Source organism: Monodon monoceros, unplaced genomic scaffold (genome assembly GCF_005190385.1).
Source record: "Monodon monoceros isolate NGI ecotype Baffin Bay Population unplaced genomic scaffold, NGI_Narwhal_1 Super_Scaffold_5, whole genome shotgun sequence".
NCBI lineage: Eukaryota > Metazoa > Chordata > Mammalia > Artiodactyla > Monodontidae > Monodon > Monodon monoceros.
In genome coordinates, this window is record NW_021703782.1 from 102,009,196 (window position 1) to 102,037,060 (window position 27,865).

General features: G+C 39.4%; 1 protein-coding gene across 5 annotated transcripts in view; it reads right to left on the bottom strand.

Moving 5' to 3' along the window:
* The window catches only part of DENND1A (DENN domain containing 1A), a 537,874-nt gene that overhangs the window by 345,908 nt on the left and 164,101 nt on the right, over positions 1-27,865 (bottom strand). For 3 of the 5 annotated variants that reach the window (XM_029202625.1, XM_029202629.1, XM_029202627.1), the window contains exon 5: positions 18,820-18,939. In XM_029202625.1, coding sequence (XP_029058458.1) covers positions 18,820-18,939 — 120 coding nt within the window. Of the gene's footprint in view, positions 1-11,746; positions 11,804-18,819; positions 18,940-27,865 lie in introns of all 5 variants that reach the window. The other 2 variants (XM_029202624.1, XM_029202626.1) reach the window with 1 other exon arrangement.

Sequence of the window (27,865 nt, forward strand, 5' to 3'; positions counted from 1 at the left end):
TGCTGTGATGCTATTGATCTTAAAGTTATAGAATGTCAATGTAATTTATTGGCATTTTTAAGACAGACAAAAATTTCATTAAAGCCAGTGAGGTGAGCTAAGGGAGTATAGTAGTTAATCCTGCCTGAGTTAGAATTATTATTATACTAGGTTAGAATTACTGTTGGCATCAATATGGAAAATGTTTAAAAATTTAACCTTGAATGAAATCAGCCACTATGTAATTGTGTAGTTTGAATTAAATTTACTAAGAAAACCTAGTTGTGTTTGGAAAAAACATAACAGAAGCAAAGATTTTTCATGTGCATCCCTTGATCTTTAAAATAGTATTATGATAACAGGATGTCCCAGGAAGAGATTTCAAACTCCATTTTCTTCAGGGGATTTAGCAGCCATCATAGCACTTCAAAGGGGGCAAACAGTGGATTGAGCAACTCCCATCCTTTGGAAATATTTTGAAAACAATACTCTTAAAACAAATACACCTGAAATACAAGTGACTAAATGGACTGCTATTTGGTAACTGTTACTGAAGTTTTGCCATTTACATTCTAAGCTATTATGTAACCAGAAAATACAAATATCCTGGGAAATTAACATTCTGAGAAAAATTTTTCCAAGACCATTTAAAAGAGCCCACTAGGGCTTCCCTGGTGGTGCAGTGGTTGAGAGTCCGCCTGCCGATGCAGGGGACACGGGTTCGTGCCCCGGTCCGGGAAGATCCCACATGCCGCGGAGCGGCTGGGCCCGTGAGCCATGGCCGCTGAGCCTGCGCATCCGGAGCCTGTGCTCCGCAACGGGAGAGGCCACAACAGTGAGAGGCCCGCGTACCGCAAAAAAAAAAAAAAAAAAAAAAAAAAGAGCCCACTACTTTGGTGGTCTTAGCTGAGAAAACTTCCTAGAAGAACGAGAAACTGAAATAAGAGGAACAATATCCAGAATGCAAAGCGCTAAACATACTAACATTTATCAGGGGACTCGTAACCAGCATTTGTCACAGAGGATTTTAAGATTAATAGCTAAAATGAAATTACATTTAAAGCATATTTAAACTAATCTACGTTAGTTTGTACACACACACAGAATCTCAAAAACAGTCACTGAATAAAACTTATGATGCTAAACAACTGTTTGCTGATTCTCCTTTTACAAAGTAAACACCTGAAGATAAATAATCATCACAAAGCTGCACACTGCTGACATCTGGGCCAGATTACATCAAACACTGCCTTCCGGTTCAACACAGCACAAGAGAATAAAAAAAAAAAAAAAAAAATCCCAATTTAAACCTGTCCCTAGAGCCATAAAGAATGAAAAACTGCCAAGTCAACAGCTTCTGGGGTTGTGCGTGCGTGTGTACGTGTGTTGGGGCGGTGGGGGGGAGGTGATGTTTTTGTTTGCTTGCTTTTCAGTTTTTACTTCATGCATGTTCAATCCATCTATATACTTTTCTGTCCACCCCCCGCCCCTCCATTCATTGGCTTTGTAATGCTCTGAAAACTTGCACTCCAAATTATTAATGGAACAAACCTCATATCCTAAAGTGCCAAAAGAATTGGCTACTGGTACAGAAACAATTTGAAGGACACCAGCAACTTTTGTTAAGGCTATTGTTTTATAGTTAAATGCCATTCAGAGCAACTTGAACTAGACCCTTCTACTATCAAAGAGAGTAATTCACTGGGTTGCCTAGGATTTGGCAGGCAGGCCATCCTAATATTTATCTGAGGACAACTTTCACCTTTGGCTAGAAAATACTAACACAGAGCTTGAAAATGACCAAAGTAAGGAAAGTAAATACTATGGAAAAAACATAATCTGGATTTGCTGCGGCTATTACTCAAATGATGAAACCTGCAATATTTTGTTATAACACATTCACATGTATGCTTGTACACATATAAATATAAAAGAAGCTGAAAACATTTAGTATGTCTTTTAGCTAGAGTATAACATTCCAGCCTTCACCCTAATCTAGAAATGCTTTCAAAAATAAAATCTGAAGGACATAACCAGTTTTCTGCCATATTCTCAAGAAATCTGTTGAATAACTCTGATTTCAGTGTTGCTTTTCATTAGCAAAAGGTAGGAAAAGAGGGATTTGTAGAATTTTCAGAGCTGACTTAAGTTTCAAATTAATTCCCTTATAGACCCTAGAGCAGTTAGTGCAGTGAGGGACTAAGAAGGCCTAGCACAAAACACATGTAGGAGAGGAGGGAGAGAAAATAACAAGCAAACTTCGGGCTTCCTTCCTAAGTGTGAGGATTCTTTATTTTCTTATTAAAAATAAATTTTAAAGCATTTATCTTTCCTAAGCCCTACAACTAAGTTCCTATTCTGAATAAGGATAATCTTCAGATATAATAAAACCAAGAGAGAAAACCAGACTTTCAAGCATCTGGGAGTGACAAATTGAGAAAAGAAATGTGGTAAACCACGGAAAAATCTCACTCCAGCTTAGATAGGACCTGTAGCTGAAAGTTATCTTAGGTTTTCAGGTCCCACTCTTCTGAGATGATGAACTCATAGTATCTTTTAATGAGAGGCTCATATCTGCCTTTGATGTGTGAGAGACACTCCCAGCTGGAGGAGAGTACAAGAAAGATCTAAAATATTTGCTTCAGCTGCAAAGAGCTATTAATGAAAGTTTGGAAAATGAGGTAGCATTAGGGGGAAAATCTTTAGAAGAAAAGATGACATACTCTCATTTTATGAACTCTTAGGGGAAAATATTCCCTTAAACTAAAACCTGACAAATAATCTTCCCTCTTCTACACATGAGAGTTGTTCACCCTCCTCCACCTTGTTCAGAGCACATTCTTAAACCCCTGGAATGTAGGAGACAGAGAAAAGGGCTTCATATAATTTGCTATTCACACAAAACACCAAGGTTGAGACTCACATAATAAATAGAGAGGTTATAAAAACCAACGGTTTCATCAGCTCAAATGGGGGAGAGCTTCAGAATTAATACTTGTAAAACAACCTTTAAGTGTGGTATAAGAATGAGAGCACTTACAGTGAAATCCTGTGTGAAACGGAACTCAACACAAGTTCAAAGGATTCTATGTCATTCTCTGTACTGTGTAACGTTCTAAAATTACTAGCAACTTCTTAACTGACAAAAAGCAAGGAAAAATACAATCTGGCTTTCTTAATCATCTATTTATCTAAATATATTTTCCAGCAATCTAATCTACTCTTAGTATAGCACATAGGCACAGAAAACAACCATCATTTCCATAGGCTAATAAAGATTTTCTATTGTATTTAGAGTTTGGGTCTTCAGAGTAACTACATTCCCTGTATGAGCAGGGAGAGTCTTAGACTCAGCAAAGTATTTGAGACCTTTTCTTACGACTCCCTCTGATAGAGGGTAGGAGAGAAACAAATGATGAAAATAAGTTCCTTTCTGAAAAACAATTCTGTGTTTCTAACGCCTAAATCAGGTGTTTCAGATAACATTTTTACCTATATGTTAACAACTTTACAAAGTAGATCTCATTATCTTTATTTTATAGATGTGGGAAATGAGGATCAGAAAAAGTTAAGTGATTTGATTTGTCATGTGGCTAATTTGAATCTAGTTCTGACTAAATCTAAAAGCTTTGTGTTAGAACTTTAGGTAATTAAAATATGAGGGCATCATCTACCTTCTGTGGGAGTAATAAATGCTCTAAGGTAAGGGTTTTGAGGAAGAGATATTATATGTGTGTGTGTGAACGGGCAAATACTGAGACTGGGAAATAAGTTTCCTTTACCAATTTTATTCATTCAACAAATACTTATGGAGCACCTACGATAGATCAGGTTCTCTCATGCGTTCTCTTTTAATCACATCTAAATTCTTATAAAGTCTCTAGGAAATTATATAATTTCTCTTCGTAGAGTTTCCATATTCCTAGCCTATGTGCCATCGATTCTTAGGCCAGTGTGACATTCCTTTTTCTCCTCACACATGCCTGATTGAAATCACACCGAACCTCAGCAGCTTTTAGAAGTGATAAGTTTGCTGGAGTATTTATGTTAAAAATAACAACTTCAACAGCATAACTGGAAATAAATATTATATTCCAACAACCAAAATTTTACAAGTAGTCAAGTAGACAGAAATATAGACTGATATGATTGTATATCTCAGGATGACAACTGATAACCAAGATAGCTTTCCTAGCCACCATCAACATGTTACAGTATTAAAATAAATCAACTTTGTAAGCAGAATAACTGCTTTCTCTTTCTAGTCTGATTAACTTATTCATTTTTTTCTAAACATTCTATTTGCCTCCCTGTCTTTAAATTCACATAATGTAGTCTTTGGATTAAAGATGAAAACCAGAGAAAATATTAGTCTCTAGTCTCAATTACTATCCTGCTTTGCAGGGGCAGCAAATCATTTAAGGACTTTTCTTAAGATTCCTTTTGATAGAGAGCAAGGGAGAAGAAACTACTTAACATCCTCATGCCTCAGTTTCCTCAACCAGTAAAATGAAGAGATATCCTGACTGTCCCTTCAGCTTGATAGAAACTGAAATTTGTTAAGTAAAACTCCAGAGTGGATGCTGAGTACCATCCAAAAATGTGTTGTTCTATATTTGAGCAACACAACACCGATGAAAAGATTAAAACAAGGGTTTTGAGGAAAGAAGGGAAAAGCCAGAATCATCGCCATCAAAAAGAAAGTGCAGGGCTTCCCTGGTGGCACAGTGGTTGAGAGTCCGCCTGCCGATGCAGGGGACACGGGTTCGTGCCCGGTCCGGGAAGATCCCACATGCCACGGAGCGGCTGGGCCCGTGAGCCATGGCCGCTGAGCCTGCGCGTCCGGAGCCTGTGCTCCGCAACGGGAGAGGCCACAACAGTGAGAGGCCCGCGTACCACAAAAAAAAAAAAAAAAAGAAAGAAAGAAAGAAAGAAAGTGCAGTCATTTTCTCTTTTTCCTTATGCTGAGAAAGAATTCTGAATTGTCTACCCCAGCCAGAACACTAGGAAGATGTGTCCAATTCAGGCCACAGTGTTGCTTTTGGAGTGAAGGGGTATCACAGTGCTCTGGAGTTCAGTTTCCTCTGCACATACACAAACACAAGTGCACAGCGCCCCAACGCTGTTTGTCCCCTCGGCTTCACAGCCCTGCCAGTTGGCAAACCCAAGCCAGGAAGTTGTCAATTCCAATTGCGTTTAAGGCCATGTAGTCTTATTAAAGAAGCCTTGCTGGTTAAGGGGCGTCCTCTGTTTCCAAAGCATGGGAAAAAAAAAAGAAGGGCTCTGCTTAGATTGGAGCTGGCAACTTTCACTGACTAGAGTTTTCAAAGAGCTATGAATGAGTTTAACAAAGGAGGTCTGTGGCTAGTTTCTGGCTGAAGTCCATGTCAACAGTTTTTAAGGTCACAGGCCACACTAACTAACATTTATTCCCAGCAGACCCTGTTCTAAACACAAGCTGTAAGTAGTACAAATTTGGAATTTTTCTGTAATCCCTTGAGATATTCCTGATCCTTCCACATGTTTCTGCTCAATTAGAAACAATTCTCACTTTGCACCACAAGAGAGGCCGTGCTCAGCAATCTCAGTCCATCCTTAGGGTAGATGAACAAAAACCTGGCAAATCAAAGGGCTCAAGTGGGGAAGGGAAGGAATTCAGCTGGATCACACTGAAAAGTGCAGACAGCTCCCCAGGGGCTCAGTTTGTGAAAGCATAAAACGGGTTATGACAGAGATCCTGAGGCCATAAAAAGCAGGTTTGAGGCACGAATTGGGAATAGGTTCCTAGTCCTTTCACACAAATACGACAGAAATTTCTGAGAAAATTAAAAGGTCAACTAGGTGAGTGTAAAACAATGATAATCTATAGGATAGGTGCTAAATATCCCACTGTGAAATTAATGCAATCATTTCTCAACTAAGATGAACTCTTACTCATTTTTAATGTTTCTAAAATCAAGATGCTTCGTGAAATCAATCTGAAAATTCAATACAGCCCCTTTTTTCCCCCTGAAAATCTGTTTTTACCTCTACGGTACACTTTATAGCTGATAGCATTTTTAAATCTTGCAAGGCAACATGGGAATAATTACTTGGAATTGAGCACCAAAAATCTCAGTTAATCTTCACGGCTACTGTGGGAAGTATTTTCTGTTTTACGGATGAGGAAACTGAGGCTCAGAAAGATGAAGTGACTTTCTTCCATTCCTATGGCTAGTAAGTAGTAGAACGAAAATTTGAAACACAGGTCTTATTCCAGAGCTCAAGTCCATTCTGCAAACTTAGGAGGAGAAAAACACATACTAGAGCATCAGTGGTCATTTTGGTAGTTAAAGTACTACCATTTGTGGCATCCTATACTGGGAATCATGTTCTATATGAAGGTAGTTATCATTTTTCCAAATTAAAAAACACATAAACTGTGGTGCAATAACTATTTGGATTGAACTTGACAGGATAAAACTGCAAGAACTACTTCATTAAAAAATACAAAAAAGAAAATTTAAAACACCCGTGATCCCATTACCTAACTAGTCTCATTGTTAATGCTTTGATATTCAACCACCAGGTTTTTTTTCTATAAATTTCTTACAAAATAGAGATATCATATATGAAAATTCATCTCTTGCTTTTTTTGCATAACACTATGTCCTAGATATTTTCCATGTCATTAATCACCGAAAACATAATTTTAATGGTATTAACCTAGCTATCTCCCTCCATTAATTGTTCCTAATTTTTCATTCTATGTGCTATAATAGACATCCTCATACATGTATCTATACATATATTTGAGTTTTCCTTAGGAGATTCCAAAAATGGGAATAATTTTAAAAGTTTTGAATATACATTGCCAATTGTTTTCCAGGAATGTTGCATCATTTTCCACCCTGACCCACAGTGTGTAAGTGCCCACCTCACGGTCACCAAGTATCATCTTCAAGTCGATGTGACCAGGCTCACATAGATTTGGTTATGTACATGCCCACACAAATCACATCTATGACAATGACATGTGTATGTTACAACTGGTCTATCCTTCTTTTGATAACTCCTGCACTATGTAATGTTGTAAGGTACCAGTGACTACCTTACCAAGATTTTTTGCCTATATTATCTCTAGTCCTCACCCCAAAAAAAGCAGATATGAGGAAATTAAGGCTCAAAAAGAGTAAATGGAGCACCTAAAAGCACACTTCTACATCAGCTGGACTAGGATTCAAGTCCTGCTCTAACTCCAGACCATGCTCTTCATGCCATGCCACCTTACAGCTCATTTTACGTCAGAGATGATCAACTTGCCTCTTCCAACCCCAGCACTGTCTCTTTCTCCAGCAATGCCTCTTCAGACAATGAGGCCAGACTAATCTTTAGGGAAATAAAGAGGGACAACACCTAGATCTCACAGACTTTGTGAAAGGAGAATAGCAAGCTGCATGTCTTCTTTAAAAAGCAAGATGGGGAAGCAGTGTAGGACTAGAAGCATGCTTATACACAGCTGGCAGAACCATAAAATGGCAGAGCCACTTTAGAAAACAATGTGGCATTATCCAATAAAGTTGAAGATGTATGTACCCAAGACATTTGGCTATTCAACTCCTAGGTCCATACACCAAAGAACCTAGTGCCTTTGTGTACCAGGATATCTGTTCAAAAATGTTCATTAAAGCCATGAACTGGAAACAGCCCAAATGGCCACCTACAGTTGAATGTATGAACAAACTGTAGTATGGTCATACAATATGGAACCCCTATATAGCAAAGAAAAGAAACAGCATAGATAAAGCTCAAAAATTAAGCAAAAGAAGACTTAAAATAACAATTCCAAATTGTATAATTCAATTCATACAGGTTCCAAGCCAGACAAAACCATACCATATTACTCAGGGATACATACATAGGCGAAAATATTATTCTGGGTGCTGGAAATTTCTTAACTTAGTGATTACTTGAGTATTTGCTACGTAAGTCTGTACTTATGTGAGTATATATAATATATATGTACACTTATGTATACATACTTATGTGTGTACATATAGTTAAAATCAGTGCTCTTTCTCTTTGCAGGTTACAGTTCACAGTTTACAAAAGAAAGACACAGGGTTGTAGTTAAACACTTACGCAGTAGATGTAACACACAAAGAACTTTATCAAGTGCTGTTTTATTAGTCATCACAACAAAATTCTCAGTTAGTACTATCCTCAATTCACCATTGAAATAACTGAGACAAAGATGAATGATGGGGGGACTCCCCTAGTGGTGCAGTGGTTAAGAATCCGCCTGCCAATGCAGGGGATGCGGGTTCCATCCCTGGTCCGGGAAGATCCCACATGCTGCGGAGCAACTAAGCCTGTGTGCCACAACTACTAAGCCTGTGCTCTAGAGCCCGCCAGCCACAACTACTGAGCCCACGTGCCACAACTACTGAAGCCCACGCACCTTGAGCCCGTGCTCTGCAACAAGAAGCCCGCGCACCACAACGAAGAGTAGCCCCCGCTCACCCAAGCTAGAGAAAGCCCGCGCGCAGCAACGAAGACCCAACACAGACAATAAATAAATAAATAAATAGGTAGATATTCCTTTAAAAAAAGAAAAAAGATGAATGATGGGTAAGTGAAAATATTTTATATTATTAATCCAATTTTTAAGATGATAAAAAGAAATCAAATATAGTACCAATGTTCATTCCAATTTAAGTACTAAATCTGAGGAGAGGACAAAGTCAGGGAGTCCCATTGTATGAAAGTTAAACTATCTCTTCAAATAAAAAGACCTGTAATTATAATCTCTGGGGAATTTTAATAAAGAGAAAAACGATAAAAACAAGTATTGTTTCCAGTAGTTAGGGAACAATGGCTACCTTTACTTAATGAGGATAATCAACATTTAGTATATTTCCACATACTAATAAAAAAGAAAAAGTACAAATTAAAAATTTCTTTAAAATGATAATGAAAATTACTATATATGTTTTTCTTTTTTTAAACAGATGATGATAAAAATCCTAGCTCAGCGGAAAACTGGACACTAGCAAATATAGTTTCTTTAGAGTCTTTTTGACTTGGGTTTTTTGTGTGTGTGTGTGGCTTTTAGTTTTTTATCCCCCCAAAAAACTTGTCATTTTCTTACAGGACTAGAATTTAAAAAATAAAAAATAATTTTTTAAAGGAAACCAGTCATTAGGAGCTCAGGCAAAAAAACTACAGGACACTGAATTTCACTCAACTTCTTTTTTCACCACACGTTTAAATAAGTTTTAAAATGTCAAGTTTTTTTAGGGCCCAGCATTTTTGCTGCATTTTGGGCTCATTAATACACATAAAGAGCTAGTTAAAATACCAGACTGAATAAATGAACAATGGGACAATTAACCCCACATACAAAGCTCCACCCACCTTACTTCAAAGACATCTGAAATACAATGGATTAGAAACCATAAATAATGCCTCTCAGAATTTTGTAATAAATATTGTTTTATATTATAGATAAGGGATTAAAAGTCTCCATAGTGGCAGTCTAACACTTGTGAATTGAGTTAGAGGACAATTGCCCTTAGTTTTGCTGAAGGTTACTGGTAGTTACATGTCCCATGAATGAGAAATAAACACCTATTCAATTTCCATTGCATACTACAGCACAGAACTTAATTTTACCTACAACGTTTAAAAATTCCCTAAGTTATCTCTACATAAAGTTTTAAGATGCATATACTTTCTTTTCATTCAGAATGTAATATATTAAAAATCAAAATTTATATTGCTATGTAACTTTAAAAGTATTCCCTATATGCTACATTATTTTTGCAATTTACAACACAACTCACACTAATAAAAAGGATTACTTTGAAGATATGTCAAAGTGAAAATGGAAAAGGAAAAGTAAACTAAATACGTTATTTGTCATTTGATTTAAATAAGACTTTTGATACTATTTCCATACTTTTATGTTCACTTTTCATAAGTTAATAATTATTCTTCATTGTCAAGAATTGGGTAATAGCTCACACGTTAAGATAAAAAGTAGTTGAGCTTTTCTTTTAAACAAAAATACCAAAGTAATTAGCTGAATGACAAATTCACTGGAACAAATGCATTTTTTAAAAGCATGTTAAGTCTTAGCAAGAAATTTTTTTTAAGATAACTAAGAGCTTCTTCCCTTATAAATCAATCTCACAAAAATAAGTTATACAGTCAAAAAGATTCTCAGGAAAGAATATTTAATGATATGGAAAGATGCTTGCTTACAATATGATAAATGGAAAAGCTAGGTAGAAAACTATATCTACAGCATGATCCCAATCCAAGGAAAGAAACACATCTAGTCATTATTCGAGTCATAAGATGATAGACTGCTTTTCTTACTTTTCTGAAATTTTCTAAAGTCTTCTAATGAGGAAGTATATCTTCATAATCTCAAAAAAATTACAGCTTAAAAATAAGTGACTCATAATTGATTGTAAGAATTGTGGGCTCTTCAAACTTCAGATGGCATAATGAGTTTTCTGTTTGAAATGATGTAAAGAGGTACACTATTATCTCAGTCTTCCGGGGCCTTTCCACGAGGGATAAATGTTAGGCCTCCTACTGCTTCTAAAACTGATCATTGGAAGGGCCAGAAAACCTAAATTCAGACTCTTCTTTGTATTCACAAATCTATCTTGCTCTTAAAATAAGAGTGCAGCTTAGATCCAAAGGGCAATTTTAGGTGTGAAGCATATTGAGTTATTTTCCTTTCTACCCCCTGCCCAGTGAAAAGCAAAGATAAGGCTCAAATAAATACATTCTGCTTATTGTTGCTGTTGTAGGAAAGTGGTTTCCTTGCAGGGAGGTCCAATAAAAATTGCTGACACTCAGACTCAACCAAAAAGCACCAACTGGCCTCTCCTATAGAATGTTTTCCCTGTCTCCCAAAAAGCGTCCCTCATATGGAATTCTTAAGACTCTCTTTCTCTCAGAAAGCAGGATCAGTTTTACTGGTTTTCCATTCAAACATACCCTGCATCAGATTTAAACAAAACTGTATCATTTTCTTTATAATAGTATGGTTGGATTGTCCACACAGACTGCAATGACGCTGGCCAAAAGCGGATGTGACTTTTTGATGCTAACTGGAGGTTACTGAGTCCTGAAAAACCTTAGTCACAGGTGGTCTCGGGCTTATTCTCCTGAGTTGGAAAAATCATTGCCATATCCTGGACAAGACTCTGGATTGGGGGTCAGAAGATTGCTATTAGCCAACTAAAGAACTTGAAACAGGTCTCAATTTCATCATATATAAAATGAGGATGGGCTGTAGTATATTATTCTTAAGAGCTCTTTAAACTCACCTCTGAGATCATTCTGCAAAGGCAAACAACTGATCATGGCTCTTTTATCTAAATATATATGAAGAGAAACAAACTTTTTTCTTTTTGCGGTACGCGGGTCTCTCACTGTTGTGGCCCCTCCCGTTGCGGAGCACAGGCTCCGGACACGCAGGCTCAGCGGCCATGGCTCACGGGTCCAGCCGCTCCGCGGCATGTGGGATCCTCCCGGACCGGGGCACAAACCCGTGTCCCCTGCATCGGCAGGAGGACTCAACCACTGCGCCACCAGGGAAGCCCGAGAAACAAACTTTTGAAACCCGTAGAGCTTGCTTGGTGGCAAGAAAATAAAACTTGAAGTTTTGAATCAGACACAAAATAAAGGTATGGCAATAAGCCCAAAGCAGTTGAGAGTATGAGCTCTGGGTTGGATTTTAGGTTCCAAACCAAATTCCTTCACTTACTCTTTGTGAGATCTTGGCCAAGTCACTGTATCTCTTTCAGTCTCCAGCCCTTTATCTCTACAAGGGAGATAATTTCATAAGGTTGCAATAAGAATAAATGAGAATTATATAAACCTCCTGGCATATTAAATAAATGCTGATTCCTCCCTTCCCTTCCAAATCCTCTATAGTGAGCTCTCCTGACTTAACTCTATCCATCTACAAAACGGTATAACATTAGCCATCAGCAGCAGTTGCTAGAGGCAGCAAGATGAATAAGCTATGGAGGGGAAACAACAAAAAAGTGCACTCCTGGAGTTCCTAGGGCAGTTTCACTTGCTGCCCTACACTAAGCTTCGTGAGCGTTAGGAAAAGGAAGTGCTCCGCCTTCAAAACAGCGTGAGAAGATACCATGTCTATTGTAACGCCCAACTCATTCAATCTCAAAATGAAAATTTTCTTTTAGCCAAAGTCTTGGATTTGCAAATACTCACAACTCACAGGCTGGTTTCCTTTGTAAAGGACCAGGAGGAGAAAAGAAGCTTTCTCCTATGGTGGGCAGCCCTGAGGCTGGCTGCTGGTGCAGAAGACACACCTGTCCTTCCAACTGTCCAGCTTCCCAGCCCCTCAAACAGCAGGCTGCTAGGAGAGCAAGGGCAATTTTATTTATCTTCCTTTCTCCTCTTTAAAGGTGATTTTCTTAAAACTGTACAGCTTGTTACTATTGTTGTGTTGTGACTCCCTAGAGGATTGTACATTTCTAAGCATGAAAGCATCTGTGTGGCAATAAAACATGCAACATTCCACAACCACTTCATTTTTTTTAATTAAGAAAGAAAAAGTTACAGCCTCCCACAAAGTGATGTTCTGATGAGCACATCCCCCTGCAAGCCTTTCAAAATACTCTGAGAAAGGGCCCTGGGCCTAGTAAACCAGAGCCTCTGCAAGCCCCATCCCGTGGGTTCAGTTTCTGACAGAGCCATGTGCCAGGACCCACAATGAGTGGAGTTATAATCTGCGTAGCAATCAGGCCTCCTCCCAGTTGACCATCCAGAAAACAACATTGTACCCATCGTACTTTTAAGGGAAGGAACTAAAAAGAAACCAAACAGCCCCAGAGAGATGGAAACACTCGAAAACCAGAGGAAAGTCTTCTGTTAAATAGTATGAAAGGTCCAGGTTTCCCAAATGGCATTTAAGGCATTGGGAAGAAAGGCTGATTTCTCCCAGAGGGGCCCCAGCTTTGATGCCCAAACTGCCCTCAAACATCAGGCTGTGCATTGTATAGCAGGATACCCTCAGGCGAGACAACCATAAATAGCTTAAAACAAGAATAGGAGGTTCCATCTGTTTCTGGAGTATTTCAGCAGCACCTGCTTTCAAGGTAAAAATCTGGGAGCTGTCCCCACAGCCTTCCTTCCCAACTCCCTTCCCCATCCCCCATAGACTTATTTTAAACCAAAGCAGCTAAAACACAATCCAAAAGGGCTTCTGCCACTGCACCTGCCTAAGGAAAGAGTCCTTTGATTTTTCTCCTAAACTGTATGTGTTGGAACATTAGAGAAGCCAAAGTTCTCAAAACCAGACTCTATTACTTCTAGCTTCTTTTTCTCTGTGAAAACTGAGCTTTCCTGTTTATAGGAGAAATGAGCACAATACAGATGAAAAAAGGATGCGACAGTTGTTCCTGCCATTAAGACAGAAAGTGTTCCAGAAGGAGGATGGTTCTCACTTAACACAATTAACGTTTAAACATAAGCCCACGTGCCAATTTGCATGGGAAGAAGGACAATAACTCCTCAAAGAGGGCCAAGGAACATATTTCATTAAGGTATAATTTTAAAAAAAAACACTAAAGTTGAGGCTTGAAAATTCCAATCTAAATCAGGTGTTACTCCCAAAGTGATGTGCAGCATCCCTCTAACAATAACCAGGAAATCCCAAGCCTGTGTAGATAGCAATTTCATGTACAAAAGCCACTTTACCCTTGGTGTAAAAACAATATTTCTAACGCCTGCCCCAGACCATCGCATGGCACACCATTTCCTATGGGATAAATCCAAAATCTTGAGCATGTCCCACAAGGGCTTTCACAGACTGGCCCCAAGACTTTTATGGCATCATCTCTTGCTATCACCCTCTCATCAGAATTCTCATCATTCTTTCATCTTGCTATACCTTTCATTTCTCTGAGCCTTTGTGTACCAGTTCTCACTGCCCAGAGAGCTTTTCTCCCTTTCTCCTCTAGGCCAGCCCCCATTGATTCTCTAGGACCCAGTTTAACTGGAACCCATCAGCAACACTTTCTCTAATTCTCCAAGTCAGACATGGGCACTGCCTAATCTGTGACCCCAAAGAACCCTACGCATACATATTTTTAAAAATAGCACTTATCACATTATATTTTAATTACTTGTTTACAGAGTCCCTTCCCAAAGATTAAGTGGCTCCTAAGACAGTAAGGGTAGTAGAAGTGAAATGGGAAGTGGGTATCAAAATCAGAGGTGGCCTGGGAACAGTGCACCCAGAAATATATTCAGTTTTATATTTAGTAAAGGACAAAAAGTATACATTGTTTTCAGTTTGTAATACCAAGTTCAGAAAATTCAGCTCACCAAAATCTTGGATGAATATGACATCTGAAAGGTTCTCATATGGAGAGCTGGGGCTAGATCTCTGTGTCTATTTTATGGGACCCCGAGGTAAATAAAGGCCAAAGACCACGTGTTATACATTGCTCATTCCTGGTATATACTAGATACAAAGATACTAATTGAATAAAAACTTTAAATGTTAAACTAAAAAAATTTTAGATACCATCTTGATGAAACAAGTTATTTCTTCCCGAAATGTATAATAGGTTCTGAACAATCCTATTTGGGTATAAAGATAGTTACTCAAGCTTTCTCAAGAGCTGAAATAGGATCCCTATATATACAGGGGAAAATTGTAGAACACAAATATTTTTAAAGTTCCTTTATAAAGAGTAAAGAAATTTAATATTGTATGGCTTATCTTCCATAATCTACTACCCCCAACCCCAAGCAATACAGTTATGGGTTTGAACTCTGGCGTTCCTTCTGTTCATCCAAAACCAGAAGTTGGCTATAAATAGCATATTTCATTACAGCTTAAGCCTTGATGGGGCATGTGTTATTTGGGCAATAGAAGCCACGAAAAAAGTGATCTAGGTCACTCTGTCTTACAATATTTGAAAGATTTCAGAGGTAAATACTTATTATATCTTAGACTCAGATGGTGCTATCTAAAAATGCTAAAATACTTTCTCAGATTCCTGGGTTTATAATGATGAACAACTAACTTACCCGTAACTCCTGTTCCCCTAGCTGGTGCTTTTAATCTAGTATTAACTAGATTATTTAACTAGCAGCTAGTTAAATAATATAATGGTGACTCTCAAGGTAAATTAAAATGCTTTAATAGAGAGAACCAGTCAATTGTGGGAAGAAATAGTGCATTTGACTTTATATACCACGGTACTTTCATTAACAAGACTTATACTTCAGTACAACTACATCTCTGTCAAGGTTAGCTGGTGACAAGAGTTCAAACCAACTTTGAAAAAATGTTAAAAAATAAACTCAGAGGGCTTCCCTGGTGGTGCAGTGGTTGAGAGTCCGCCTGCCAACGCTAGGGGACGTGGGTTTGTGCCCCGGTCTGGGAGGATCCCACATGCCGCAGAGCGGCTGGGCCCGTGAGCCATGGCCACTGAGCCTGTGCGTCCGGAGCCTGTGCTCCACAACAGGAGAGGCCACAACAGTGAGAGGCCCGCGTACAGCAAAAAAAGAAAACAAAAAACAAAAAAACTCAGAGATTCAATCTTTCATAAAACAAGTATTACTAAGTGTCTACTATGTGCAGACATTCTTAAATAAATACACTTTGGGTGTATTTGTGAACAAAACAAACAAAGGTAAGAATTCCAAGCCTTCATGGAGCTTACATTCTAGGGGGGAAGGACAATGCCCCTCACAATGAACCTAACAAGTTATATTGAATAAAGGATGTCTAAGAACCTTTCATTGTGAAATTAAGTTCAAATTTTGTAAATACTGATGACCTAGTCCTTCATGGACATAATGTCTGTCCACTGTGTCACTGAATCTCCACTGTGACACTCAAAGGTGCACCTCTTATGACTAACATGAATTGTTTGGTAATATGAACCAATAACTGGATTTCATATTTTCTCTTTGAACTAGTGTCCAATGTGGCCTGTCCTCTCACTCAGAGCCCTCAGTATCCGCTTCCTGTTCTTCCAACCGAATGGAACGGATCTCCCTGTCTCTGAAGGCCATGCACACAATATCTTGGTCGAGCACTACACTAAATGCTGAGGATACAGAGTTGTTTAAGACACAATCTTTACCCCTAAAGAGTTAACTGTTCAATAGGAGAAAGACAAAGGAAGATCAAGGCTCATGAGTGTGTAACTGAGGTGTGCAAAGCATGCTGGGTGCCTCTAGAGGATGGGATGATTACCTCTGCCTGGAGAAGGCTACTCTGAGAAGTGCCCAAGCTGAGTCTGGGAGGATGGGTAAATGTGTGAAGGCAGAAAGGTCCAGTCGTTCATATGCGCCAGGAAGCATATGAGCTTGGGACAGCAGCCAGAGAGAAAGTGACCCTAAGAAGCTAAATCCTAGAACAGTGGAGGCTATGTCTGCATGGATGCCATCACTAGGAACTACACCCCTCATGGGAAAAAAATGGAAAACAAAAGTAAAGGTGGCTTCCGAGCAGACTTGAGCTATAGTACTAGGCACACTGAGAAAGATGACTGGACCTCAAGACACAGGTTAACTAAAGGAAGGAGACCAAACAGCAAAAGAGAATGATACTTATAATGTAACCCAGACCCAAATCCCACCCATGTTCTCTTGGCAGACTTCTCCACTCTCCACTGGACATGTCACCAACCAGTCATCCAGGGTTAACAGAAACCATTCCACTCATATGCTAGTCTCGGCCCAGCAATGTTTCCAAACCAAGCACAGGGGAAGTGCCATTTTGTGTGCCCTGTATATAAGCAAAAGGTGGATAAGATAAAGAGAGCCTTCCGCCCTCATGTTAAATACCCATGAAATGCATGCCCCAGAACTCACAGAAGACTATTTTTAACTACAGCCACTGTCCTCTGGCACTAGGTTACCAACAGTAAGAAGGCATTATGCCGTGGGGTCGCTCTGTGTGTTACAGGTAGCACAGTACAGCGTAATCAGCGGTCTCGCCAGCTGTCTTGGGAACTCTTCAAGGACAGGGACTAGCTAATAGTAGGCATTCAATTAAGGGCTGATGAACAAATGAACGAACTAACCCACCAAGTGTTTTTCCATAGTTCCAAGCTAGTATAACAGACAGAAAACACACAAATTGCTGTTATTTTTCATTCTAAATGATGACAGCAAGAGGCTATTCAACTAGCTTCTCGCAAACATGAAGTCCATGGCCCTACATGTAGACACACAGAGTCAAACGCCAGAATCGGATGCGAGCAATCTTTAAACTTAAATTTTTAAATAAACAGATTTCCACTCTCTGAAATTTGCTGAGAGAATGCAATAATGGCAATTCAAGAGTCCCCTTTCCCCCAACACACACATCCAAGCTTTGAAAGAAACATCATAACCCAAAACACCATGGGACAAAAACCTTTCTGCAAAACTTCAAGAACGTGGTTTAAACCCTCACCTCCTCTGAATGACTACATAAATATGCAGTGTCCTCGCCGAGGCTGAAATATACCATTAGACAAAAATGGAAGAGAAAATTTTCTTGAAGAAAACACTGTTAAATAAAAAGTAAGTAGTAATTTACATCAGAGTCTAATACCCTGGGCAGGCAATCCTTGGGCCTAGACTACTGAGGTGTGCGTGAGCACAGCAGCCTCACAAGCAGCCGGCTTTGTCCCTTCTTCTTAAGGTCTTTCCAGCAGTTGTTCTCTAGGGCCCAAATTAGATGCTATGCTTGATGAAGAAGAAAGTTGATTTCACTGATTAAAAATAATAATGATAATAAGATTTGTGTAGAGAAACGCAGAAGTAGCAGTCCCGACTGACAGTTATCGAGCTCAGGCACTTCGAAAGTCAGCCCTCACCCCCTCATGGTGTGAGGGTGTGTGTGTTTGGGGGGCAGGGGGGGTCTCTTCCTAGTGAGGAGGAGAAAAAAGTGCAGAGACTAGTACACCAGAGAACTACCCTTTCTGGAATTCATAGAGGGTCTGGCCTCTTATCCCCAGGCCCAAGCCTGGGGACCCGGGTTTTGTCAGGGGCGCCTCCCTGCTGTCCTGCTCTGAGCTGTTGCACATGAGCAGAGAGAGACAGGAGGCAGGCCCCTCTGACACCTACTTAACCGAGGCAGATGGGGAGGAGGGTGTGTGGGATGCCTTTACTTCCCCCTCAGGAGGCTCCCAGCAGGAGCCCAGAGCCAGCAGCTCCAAAATCAGATTTCCACACATCCTCCCACCCCAGAACATGCCTTACGTCTCTGGCAGGAGGAAACGGAGCAGTAAGCAAGTATGATTCTAGTGTATGAAGGGGGTTTTAGAAGACCTAAAGAAGCCTTCTTACAGGATTCTGCGCTTTTTTCAAACCTCTACAGAGGGAGCCAAGTTGGGAAACAGTTACTCACTCATTGACCCAAAGGGGGCAGGGGTGTTACTCTGAGAAGGACACAATCAGTGTCTGCAAGACGTCCTGAGCTACAGACACATACTTTATTAATAATCTTACATACACAAAATGTCCAAGGGAAAGCCTAACAGGCTAATTTCTGACAGCTCCAGATAACAGCAGGAGGAACTGAAGCCATGCTGATTCTCCAGCTTCTACACACTCCCCAGAAGCACTGATCCCTTTTCCCACCCAAGGGATGTGATACAAATAAATAAATACAATTATCTGTAGAACTTAAAGTGCAAGGACAACACTGTGAAGTCCTTCGCCCCAAGTGCAGTGACTTTTGGGAAACAGATAGGAAAATAAAAAGAACAGCTGGAAAATTTAATTACAGAAGAACAACGCAAATGCTGACATTGTTTCACAGAACTAGCCAATAGCCAAAGCCATTTTCCTTACCTTAAGATACAGAAGCAACTCTTGGCTCCTGAAGATAAGCGGCAGAACCCGAATCTCTGTTTGCTGTCAATGTCAGTGAGCACAAACGTGAAGTTCTGGCCAACTTGGCTAACTGAGAGGCTGCGGCAGAGACAGAACAAAGGGGAAAATGAATGTGCAGTAAGTTTCCTGATAAAGTATCTAATCACAACAAGTCGTTGAACCTGTAACATTTCCTTTCTCAGTGGAATTCTTTATAAATGAACTTAAAATTTACACACTTCAAGGGAACAGACTGTGAGCTAGTATTTAAAAACAAAAAAATGACAGCAAGCAGTGACCACGTCATCACAGCTACCAAACCTCCTACTTGCTGAGCTCAGGCAGGTGTCCCTGTTGATCACTGCATCCAGTTCTGAAAGGTGCATTCTATTAACCTCATTTTATAGATGAAGAAATAACCTACAGTGGCACTGCCTAAGGTGCCAGCTGGTAAACTGCAAAAAGCTGAATTTTAAACCCAGACCCATCTGACGCCAAAGCCCTCTCTGCCAGCTCGCTGGTAATGATGCTCACTTGATCATTCCTCTAGTTCAGAAAATAACAGGGATTGCAACAGCAGAACTGAAGTACCAGCCACAAAGTTAGACACTTGATATTATACCATCTCACTGACTCTCCCAGCAACCCCGGAATTTAGAAGATGTTCCCATTTTACAGAAAAGGAAACTATAGAACTGAATAGGTAAATAACTGAATCAAGTTCACAGAGCTACTAAGGGGAGGACCTGGAATTCAAAAGAGGGCAAGGTTAGCTGTTATCTTCCTAAATTCCTGTATCTCTCATAATTTCCGAATTTATGAGGAATATATTTTATATCTTACAGGACAGAAATAGCAAATGTCTTATCAATGCAAGGTATTTTCTAAGAAATGGAAACAAGGTTTTAAAGAAAAACATTTAAGATAAAAGCTAAAAATTCCTGCATCAACACAAAAATCAGCAAACCACACATAAAATAGAAAACATCTGCTTCAAAAAATTAAAAAGCATATTACTAATCACATTAATCTAGAAACTCTTTTGCAAAGTTACAAAATGTTTAAAAAATCCACTTTTTAAAATCAGTTTACCAGTTAGCTTAGATTCCTTTTTAAAAAGAAGCTAAATATTACAAATTCTAATACACAAATTTATGCTAACATAATATTTTAGAATGTGACATTGAATTATTCAGAGGAACTCATTAACTAGTATTGTATCTTATACAGAACATATTTTACAAAATATACTCAAATTGATAAAATATTCAAATTGATGCTCTCACCTATAATCTGTTATAAATTGTCAGTAGAAATGAAAAATCATGGTTCACCAGGCCTTTTCCAAAGGCAGACTGATTGAGTTTTTTGATAGGCTGTGAATTAAGTTTTCAAATATGGATAGCTTTTTTTTCCCTAAAACTCCCTTATACAGGCCACATAAGAAAATTAAAGAGACTTTCAAGGTATTCCAGAACAAAAGGTCAATGGACCCTACTGGTCATATTAAAGGAAACAATTCCAGCCCTCAAGGAGTGGTTAGAGAGTACAAGAAAATAATTCAGAAAGAAAAGAATGTTCCAACACTCCTTTTTTAACTAGGAAGGTGAACAAAAACAAGGTAGCAATTTAAAAGCAATGTGGTAATAAAACAGGTGTAAGTAAGTAATGCTATCCCTCCACCTTACACAAGCCAGGAGAAGGAACATATTTCTATAAAAGTTAGAGAGCTGTCAAGGGGACACCAAACTACCTTCTTACGGCTGTTATGTTTTATCTATAAAGCTTGGATACTGTGTTACTATGGTGATTTAATACTATGTTTTAAAGGGGGATTATATGATTAATTTTAACAAGGTTGAGAACTAAAGATGTGTGAGCAACAGGATTCTAGCTCACATAATTAAAGTGATTGGGGAAAAAAGTGGGCCTCATTGGGGGAGGGGGAAAACCTGTATTATTGAAATATTTAAACCAACAGGTCAGGATGATTCTAAGTTACAAATAAGGTCATGCTTTTATGAAATACTATCATGTGATCATGTAAAATATGACTGTTCATTATTTTAACTCAGGGTTTGATTTCACTTCTAGACTGTTTAAAAAGAAGCATCCTAGAAGGAAAGGGTATTGATAGGACTAGATGAAAAGAAAACACCCAGGATTTCTAGGAAAAGGACACAGAAGGAACACAACTTGGTTTGTGATTTGAATGTCATTAATTTCTCTATTATCTTTTCACTACCTTTAAAAAGGCTGAAAATTCTTTCAGCTACATTGTAGGCTCAAAGAAAGATTCATTACTCATTTACTTCGTTCAAATCCCAATTCAATCACTTGCTAACTGGGCCTTAATTTAGCAAGTTACTTAACCTCTAAGTAGCTCAGTTTCTTCTCCTGGAAACTACCACCCAACCCAAAGCATATTTGAGGAATAAGTGAGATAAGCATTTGGTATAAAGGCTAGACCACTGTAGGAACAATTAATAAAAGAGATACAAGCTGCTACCATCTGAATGAAAACTAAAATTCATGTTAAAATCATCCATTTGCTTAGAATCTTCCTGACTGACTCAGCTTTGTAATACTTGTAAATGGAGGAAGGAAGCCTGCCTTTCAGCAAGGGGGAGTCCTCTGGGTGACCAAGTGAGTTACTCATTCTTGCATTAAAGTGAAAAAGATTCTTTTTGGGGTGCCACAACTTAGAAGGGGACACATTATTCTCAGTTGATTCACCTTTTAAATTCCTAGTAGGGTGAAGTACAAGTCATTAAAAGCCCCAGACCATTAAACTCTAAAATATTTTTTCCTTGGACACTCAAATTAACAGTCAAATTGAGTTCAGATTAACTCAAAGGAGTCTGAATGTTCAAGGAATTTGTCATTCCCTCTCTACTATTTCTCCATAAAAAATGACTTTGGGGAAAGAAAGGGTTGGTTTCCTTAAAGGCTGCAGTTTTTGTGATTACCTCCAGGATCAGAAACCGTGCATTTTTTACAGGAATCAGAGATTTCATGATGATTAAAGGTAGTGGGAATCTTAGAAACCATCTCGTCCAATTCTCTTGTTTCATAGATGGGGAAACTGAGGCTCAGGGTGTTTTGTTGTGATGGTGGTTTGGGTTTGCTTTTTTCAAAGTAACCAGGACCAAAATAAAAACCCAAGTCCAATTCTTGTTCAAAGTCCTTTCCCTTCTGCCATGCTGCACCAAACACGATGAAAACCCTCCAAAGAAGTTGTCAACTCGGTTTAAGGAAATCAGATGTGTGAGGAATTCAAATAGTTGTCTCATCAAACAGACTAACTATACTTCCCACTAAGCAAGAGAAACCAAATTTGAGTATTTCCAGAATTAAGCCAGGTGACCCGGACCAAAATCACCCTTAGCTGTGCTTCCCATGCCTAGGTGAATACGGAAAACAGAGGAGAAAAGTAATGACCATTCCAACCACAGGCTTTAATATTCATGCTGCCTCTTAAATGCCTGTCAGCCACTCAAGACCCCTCCTACAACACTGTGCCTAATATTCAAGTTATTTATAGGTTCAGTGTATAAATGGCATGAAGCAAGTGGATGGGTAGTTTGATTCCAATCTTCCAGTGAGAAATCAGATTTTCTATATCAGCCTCACTTTTTTCTTTTTCTTTTTGTTTTGTTTTGTTTTGTTTTTTTGCGGTACGCGGGCCTCTCACTGTTGTGGCCTCTCCCGTTGCGGAGCACAGGCTCTGGACGTGCAGGCTCAGCAGCCATGGTTCACGGGCCCAGCCGCTCCGTGGCATGTGGGATCTTCCCGGACCAGGGCACGAACCCGTGTCCCCTGCATCGGCAGGCGGACTCTCAACCACTGCGCCACCAGGGAAGCCCTATCAGCCTCACTTTTAAGTTTAGTTACCCATCTTACAAACTGAGCAACTACATTGGGCACCGTAACAAGTGCTGGATATACAACATCCATCCTGCTGTGGAGCTTCCTGTCTAGTTGGAGAAAGCATAATAAACTCAAAGCATACAGCCTGTGTTAGTGTTATATGAAACGAAAGAAAGAACAAAGACAGAAGAAAATGGAAGAGAAGGAAAAGCCCTACTGAGACAATGTGGTCAGAGACAGCTTCTCAAAAATGCTGACAATACTGACCTAAAGGATGGGATGGAGCAGCCACTCCACAAGCAGGGCACTGGGTGTTTCAGGCAGAGAAAGAGCTGCACAGAGATTCTTCAGCTGGAAAGAGCTGGGCATGTTCAAGGTACTAAAAGGTACCTAAGGCCCCAGAGACAAGGAGGAAGTGGCTTAAGAAGGTGCAAGATAAAGCAAGCACCAGATCATGCAGAGAGCCCCATAGACCATGGTAAAGAATTAGGATTGGCTGATTGATTGATTAATAAGGGCAATGGAAAGGTATTGAATGATTTTAATCAAGAGAATAACAGTCTGGCCTACAGTTCTAAAATGTTTATCTGACTCTTACGTGGAGAACAGTTTGGAAGAAGGCAAAAGTAGGAGCAGAGAAAGCAGTCAGGAGGCTAGAGCAATAGTCCAGGTGAGATTGGATGGTGGCTTAACTCTTGTAGTGAGAGTGAAAATGGATCAGGTGGATAGATCCAAGCTAGAGCCACAGCAGATGGACTGAGATGGAGTAAGAAGGCAGCATATTACCATTTAATGGTAGGAAAGTCTAACGTGTTTGGGAAGAGTTCCAAGAGTTTTATCTGGGACATGTTAAGTCTAAGAAACCTGTAAATAGAAATGTCCAGTACATAGCTGAACATACTACGTAGGAAATCAGGGGAAAAGTTTGGGCTGGAGCTATAAATTTGGAAATCATCTATACAAAGATGGTATTTAACACCATGGTAAAGGATAAGATCACTTAGGAAGAGAACTGAGAGAAACAGAAGAGGATCCAGGACTAAGTTACAGAAATACCAATTTAGAGGATGGGTAGAGAAGAGATCATCAAAGAAGAAAAGAAGAACCACCAGGGAGAACAAGCAGGAGGGAGTGGTCGACCAAATCCACAGGCATCAAGATAAGAGGAAAAAATGTCAATTGAATTGAGCAACATGGAGGTTTTAGACAGTCTTGATAAGAAAAGCTCTAGTAGAATGACAAGCTGAAGAGGGCTGAGCAATAAATTAAAATGTGTAGGTAACTCTTCCAAGAAGTGGAGAATTAGGCAGTAATTGAATGGGAATGAAGAGTCAAAGATGGGTATTATTTTTAGGATGGAGGAATACCAGAGCTTGTTTTTAAGCTGTTGGGAATGATTCAATAGAGACAGAGACCTATGATGTAGGAGAAAGAAGATGAAACAGTAAGGTTTGGATTTTGGATTAGAATCCCAGATATGCCACTCACTACGGATGTGAGCACAGGCAAGTTACTGCACCTCTCTGAGCCTCATCTCTAAAATGGGAATAATACTTACCTTGCAAAGTGGTTTTGAGGATTAGAAATAATGTATACAAAGTAACTGGCATCTAATAGGTACACAGTGAAAATAATTACTATTGCTATGAAATTATAAAATTTGAGAGATGGAATAGAAATATTTTGCTGTTCTGTTCATTACAGCTTCCTAGCAATTACCTGTTGGGCCATCTACTGCAAGGCATCCATAAGAGCTGCTTCTCCTTTCCTTCACTGTATATGAGACATCAGGCGGGAATCAAGTTTTATCAAACTACCACATCTCCCAACCTTTAGGTACATGAGCCTCAAAGTTTCTTTCCATAAACACAACTTCCATCTGCCTAAGACTCGAGTTTTTCACATTCCCTGCTCAAAGATCCCAGTGGCAAAAATGGCATTGACCCAAAATGCCTGGGGACCAAGAGTAGGTCACACACTCTGCTCGAGAAACTCACTGGATAATTCTAAGAAGAGAGATCCCTCCACTCCCTCATCTACATGAGCCCGACAATGTAAAAATGAATCATAACTGGAGAATGAAAAAGTATCAAAACAAAACAAAGAATCAAAACTAGAAGGAACAGCAGAGACCTCGTTCAATTCCCTCATTTCATCCATGAAGAAACGAAGGTACTCATGGGAGGGGCCACTTGCCTCACAGCACAGAGCAAGTCAACGGCAGAACCAAAACTGTAACCTAGGTCTCCTGGTTGATACCCCCAATGCTTTGTCCACTAAAGCCCAATTGCTTCATGGTTCTCAAATGCTACAGAAAATGACCATGGGGCACAGCTTAACCAAGAGCTTAAGCTAAATCAAGGGACTAAACCAAGGGTGAAAAACAAGGGATGCAAGTGGCCAAATGGATTCAGTTTTGAAAAGCACAGCAGGATGAATGCATAGAAGCGGAAGCGAGAGGAGAGATCTGGGCAGACATATACTAATGCACTAATCATGCGCCTTAGTTTCATTTTCTTTCAATTATCTGAATAAAAATGGGTTTCATTGTCTTCAGTTATCTGAATTTTCTACTTTTTTACAATAACTACATATTGCCTTTGAAATAAATGTTAAGAGTTTGCTTGGTGACTTTCTTTGTGGTGTGATGGATCTAACAACGGCAGTATGATATAGAACAAGTATGATGGAACTGGAAGTCAGACAAATGTGGGTCCCCACAGCAGCTCCGCCACTTACCAATGGTGGGACCTTGGGCACATTAGCGAACCTAGCTGAGCCTCTGTTCCCTCATATGTGGCATTATGATAATGGCAACCTTGCAAATGTGTAAGGTTTTAATGCAGGAAAAGAACACAACAGAATGCGTGGCACATAACAGATACATAATAAAATGGTAAATAGCATTTGAACCACATTTGCATCTGTGATTACATCCTAAACCATTAAACTGTGCCTCTGCCCTTGAAAAGACGTCATTTCACTTCATGCTCATGTCACTTGTGTGTACTAGTATAATTAACAGGACAACTGAATAGTAGCTGGTTTTCTGGGTTCTGAAAGAAGATAAGCACAAACGGAGAATAGCTTTGCCACCATCCAGTGAGTCTCTTGAGTGCTTTGACTAACTGAAGCAGGTTGCCAGCTATCAAGAGCAAGTAAGTAGCACCACAATATGAAATGGGATTCAAATCTTTTTTATTTTTTTGAAGAGCCTGCTTTCATCAAGAATAAAAACTTTTTGAGAGTGATACAGGGATCTCAGCACTGTCGTTTCACTGCTCCTTTCCACCAAGTGCTTCAAGTACAGGGTAGGGTAGAAATAACTCTGGCTTGGGAATAAGATTATCCGTCCCCCCCGCCCCCCGGCTCTGTAATTACATAGCTGTGACATAAGGAAGTCATTTCACCTCTATGGATCTTACTTTCCCTTCTGTAAAATGGGATGCTTAAGCCAGATGAATTTCAGCTTTAAAATCCTGTGGTCTTATTCCCACACATTTTCAAGGCCTCCTGTAGTCAGAGCCCAAGCTCTTACGGCACACATTACCCTCTCAGCAGGAGGCTCCATCTGCTCTGGCCAAATGATCTCTAGGCTCATTCGCAGTTTCTCCTCTACCTTGCTCTTCAGCGCATGTGGGGTGTTGGGCTCTCCCTTCCACTTACCCCATTCTTGCTGTCCTTGCAGTCTCAACACAAGCCTCACCCACTATATGATGTTTTCTCTGACCATCTCAGTCTTTCCCAACCTCATTATCCTTTTGGATAGATATTGTTTACTGCGTCTTTACAATACATTCTGGACTAGACTGAGAAATGCATGGACAGCAGAGCTCCAAGTCTGATACCATTTCCATACCACCCAACATAATGCTACACATTCTGAACCTTCCTTTGCCCTTTTGTAAAAGAGATACCACCGCCACCTATCTCCTAGAGTTGCTGGGAAGAATAAATGAGGTATTACTGTAAAAATGTCCAGCATGTTGACTAGAATCAATTAAGAACTGAAATATTAGTTTCCTCCTTACCTCCCTCTATCTGGTGGCTAGTCTTCCCACAAGGTGGTCTACTGAGAAATGTACTCATTTGGGAGATGGATGTCTAGACTGTGCTAGCAGCCTAAGCGGACCTTGGGCAAGTCACGATTTCTCTACAGCTTAGATTTCTTCCAATGATGATTACAGCACTTGTTCTCATCTTTTATGACAGAAGGATAAAATGAGATAACACATGAGAAAGCACTTTCTTTTGAAGAGCTACCAGCATTATTATTTTTCATAAGTCCTAGTTTCAGAAAAAAAAACCTTAAAACAACAGAAGAGACAGCAAGATGCCAATGTTAATGGGTGATTTGATGACGACTGTGAAAATCCCACTCTTGATATAGACTAGAAATGTCAGAAAGTTGTATTTACTGTTCCTTGAGGTAGAAAAGCACAGATACTGAAAAGATTAGGTAGCTTTCTTTTTTGAACATAATCACCCGGGGCATTACTCATCTCCCATGCCGACATATTTTCTAAGTCAAACAATATCATAAATACCTCTGCGGGGCATTGTGGGCCTCAGAATCTGGGCATATCCATTTGACAGTGCTAACTGCGAGCTAATAAAAAGCAGTGACGTTAGAACCTTTGTATTTTTTTGTAAACAAACTTAATTATTATTATCTCTTCTGCAGTGAAGTATGCCACAGTTAGAAGTGGGGCAACAGAAGAGAAAAAATATAGTCCCCCAACTAAGTTGATTTTTTTGTATCAATAAAAGTTATCAATGCTTACAGGGTGCATAATACAACACAATGTAAAAAAGAACCATTGTATACAATAAAGATTAAAATATATCCATAAAGAGACATTTCTGTCCCAAATTGTTTTGTGAAAAAAAAAAAAAAAAATGAGGAACACGATTAGGGGAGGGTAATTTGGAGAGAAGCATTTTAGAAGAAAGATGTTTTTCTAACAAAATAAAGACATCAGCCGTTACTGGTGACAAAACAGATTTTAGCACTATAACTTAAGGACTCTGTTTTTCTTCCATTTCAGAATGTAATCACCCAGACAGGTAGGTAAGTAAAGATGTGTGTGGGGCATGAGATAGGGAGGGTGTGTGTGTGTGTGTGTGTGTGTGTGTGTGTGTGTGTGTGTGTGTG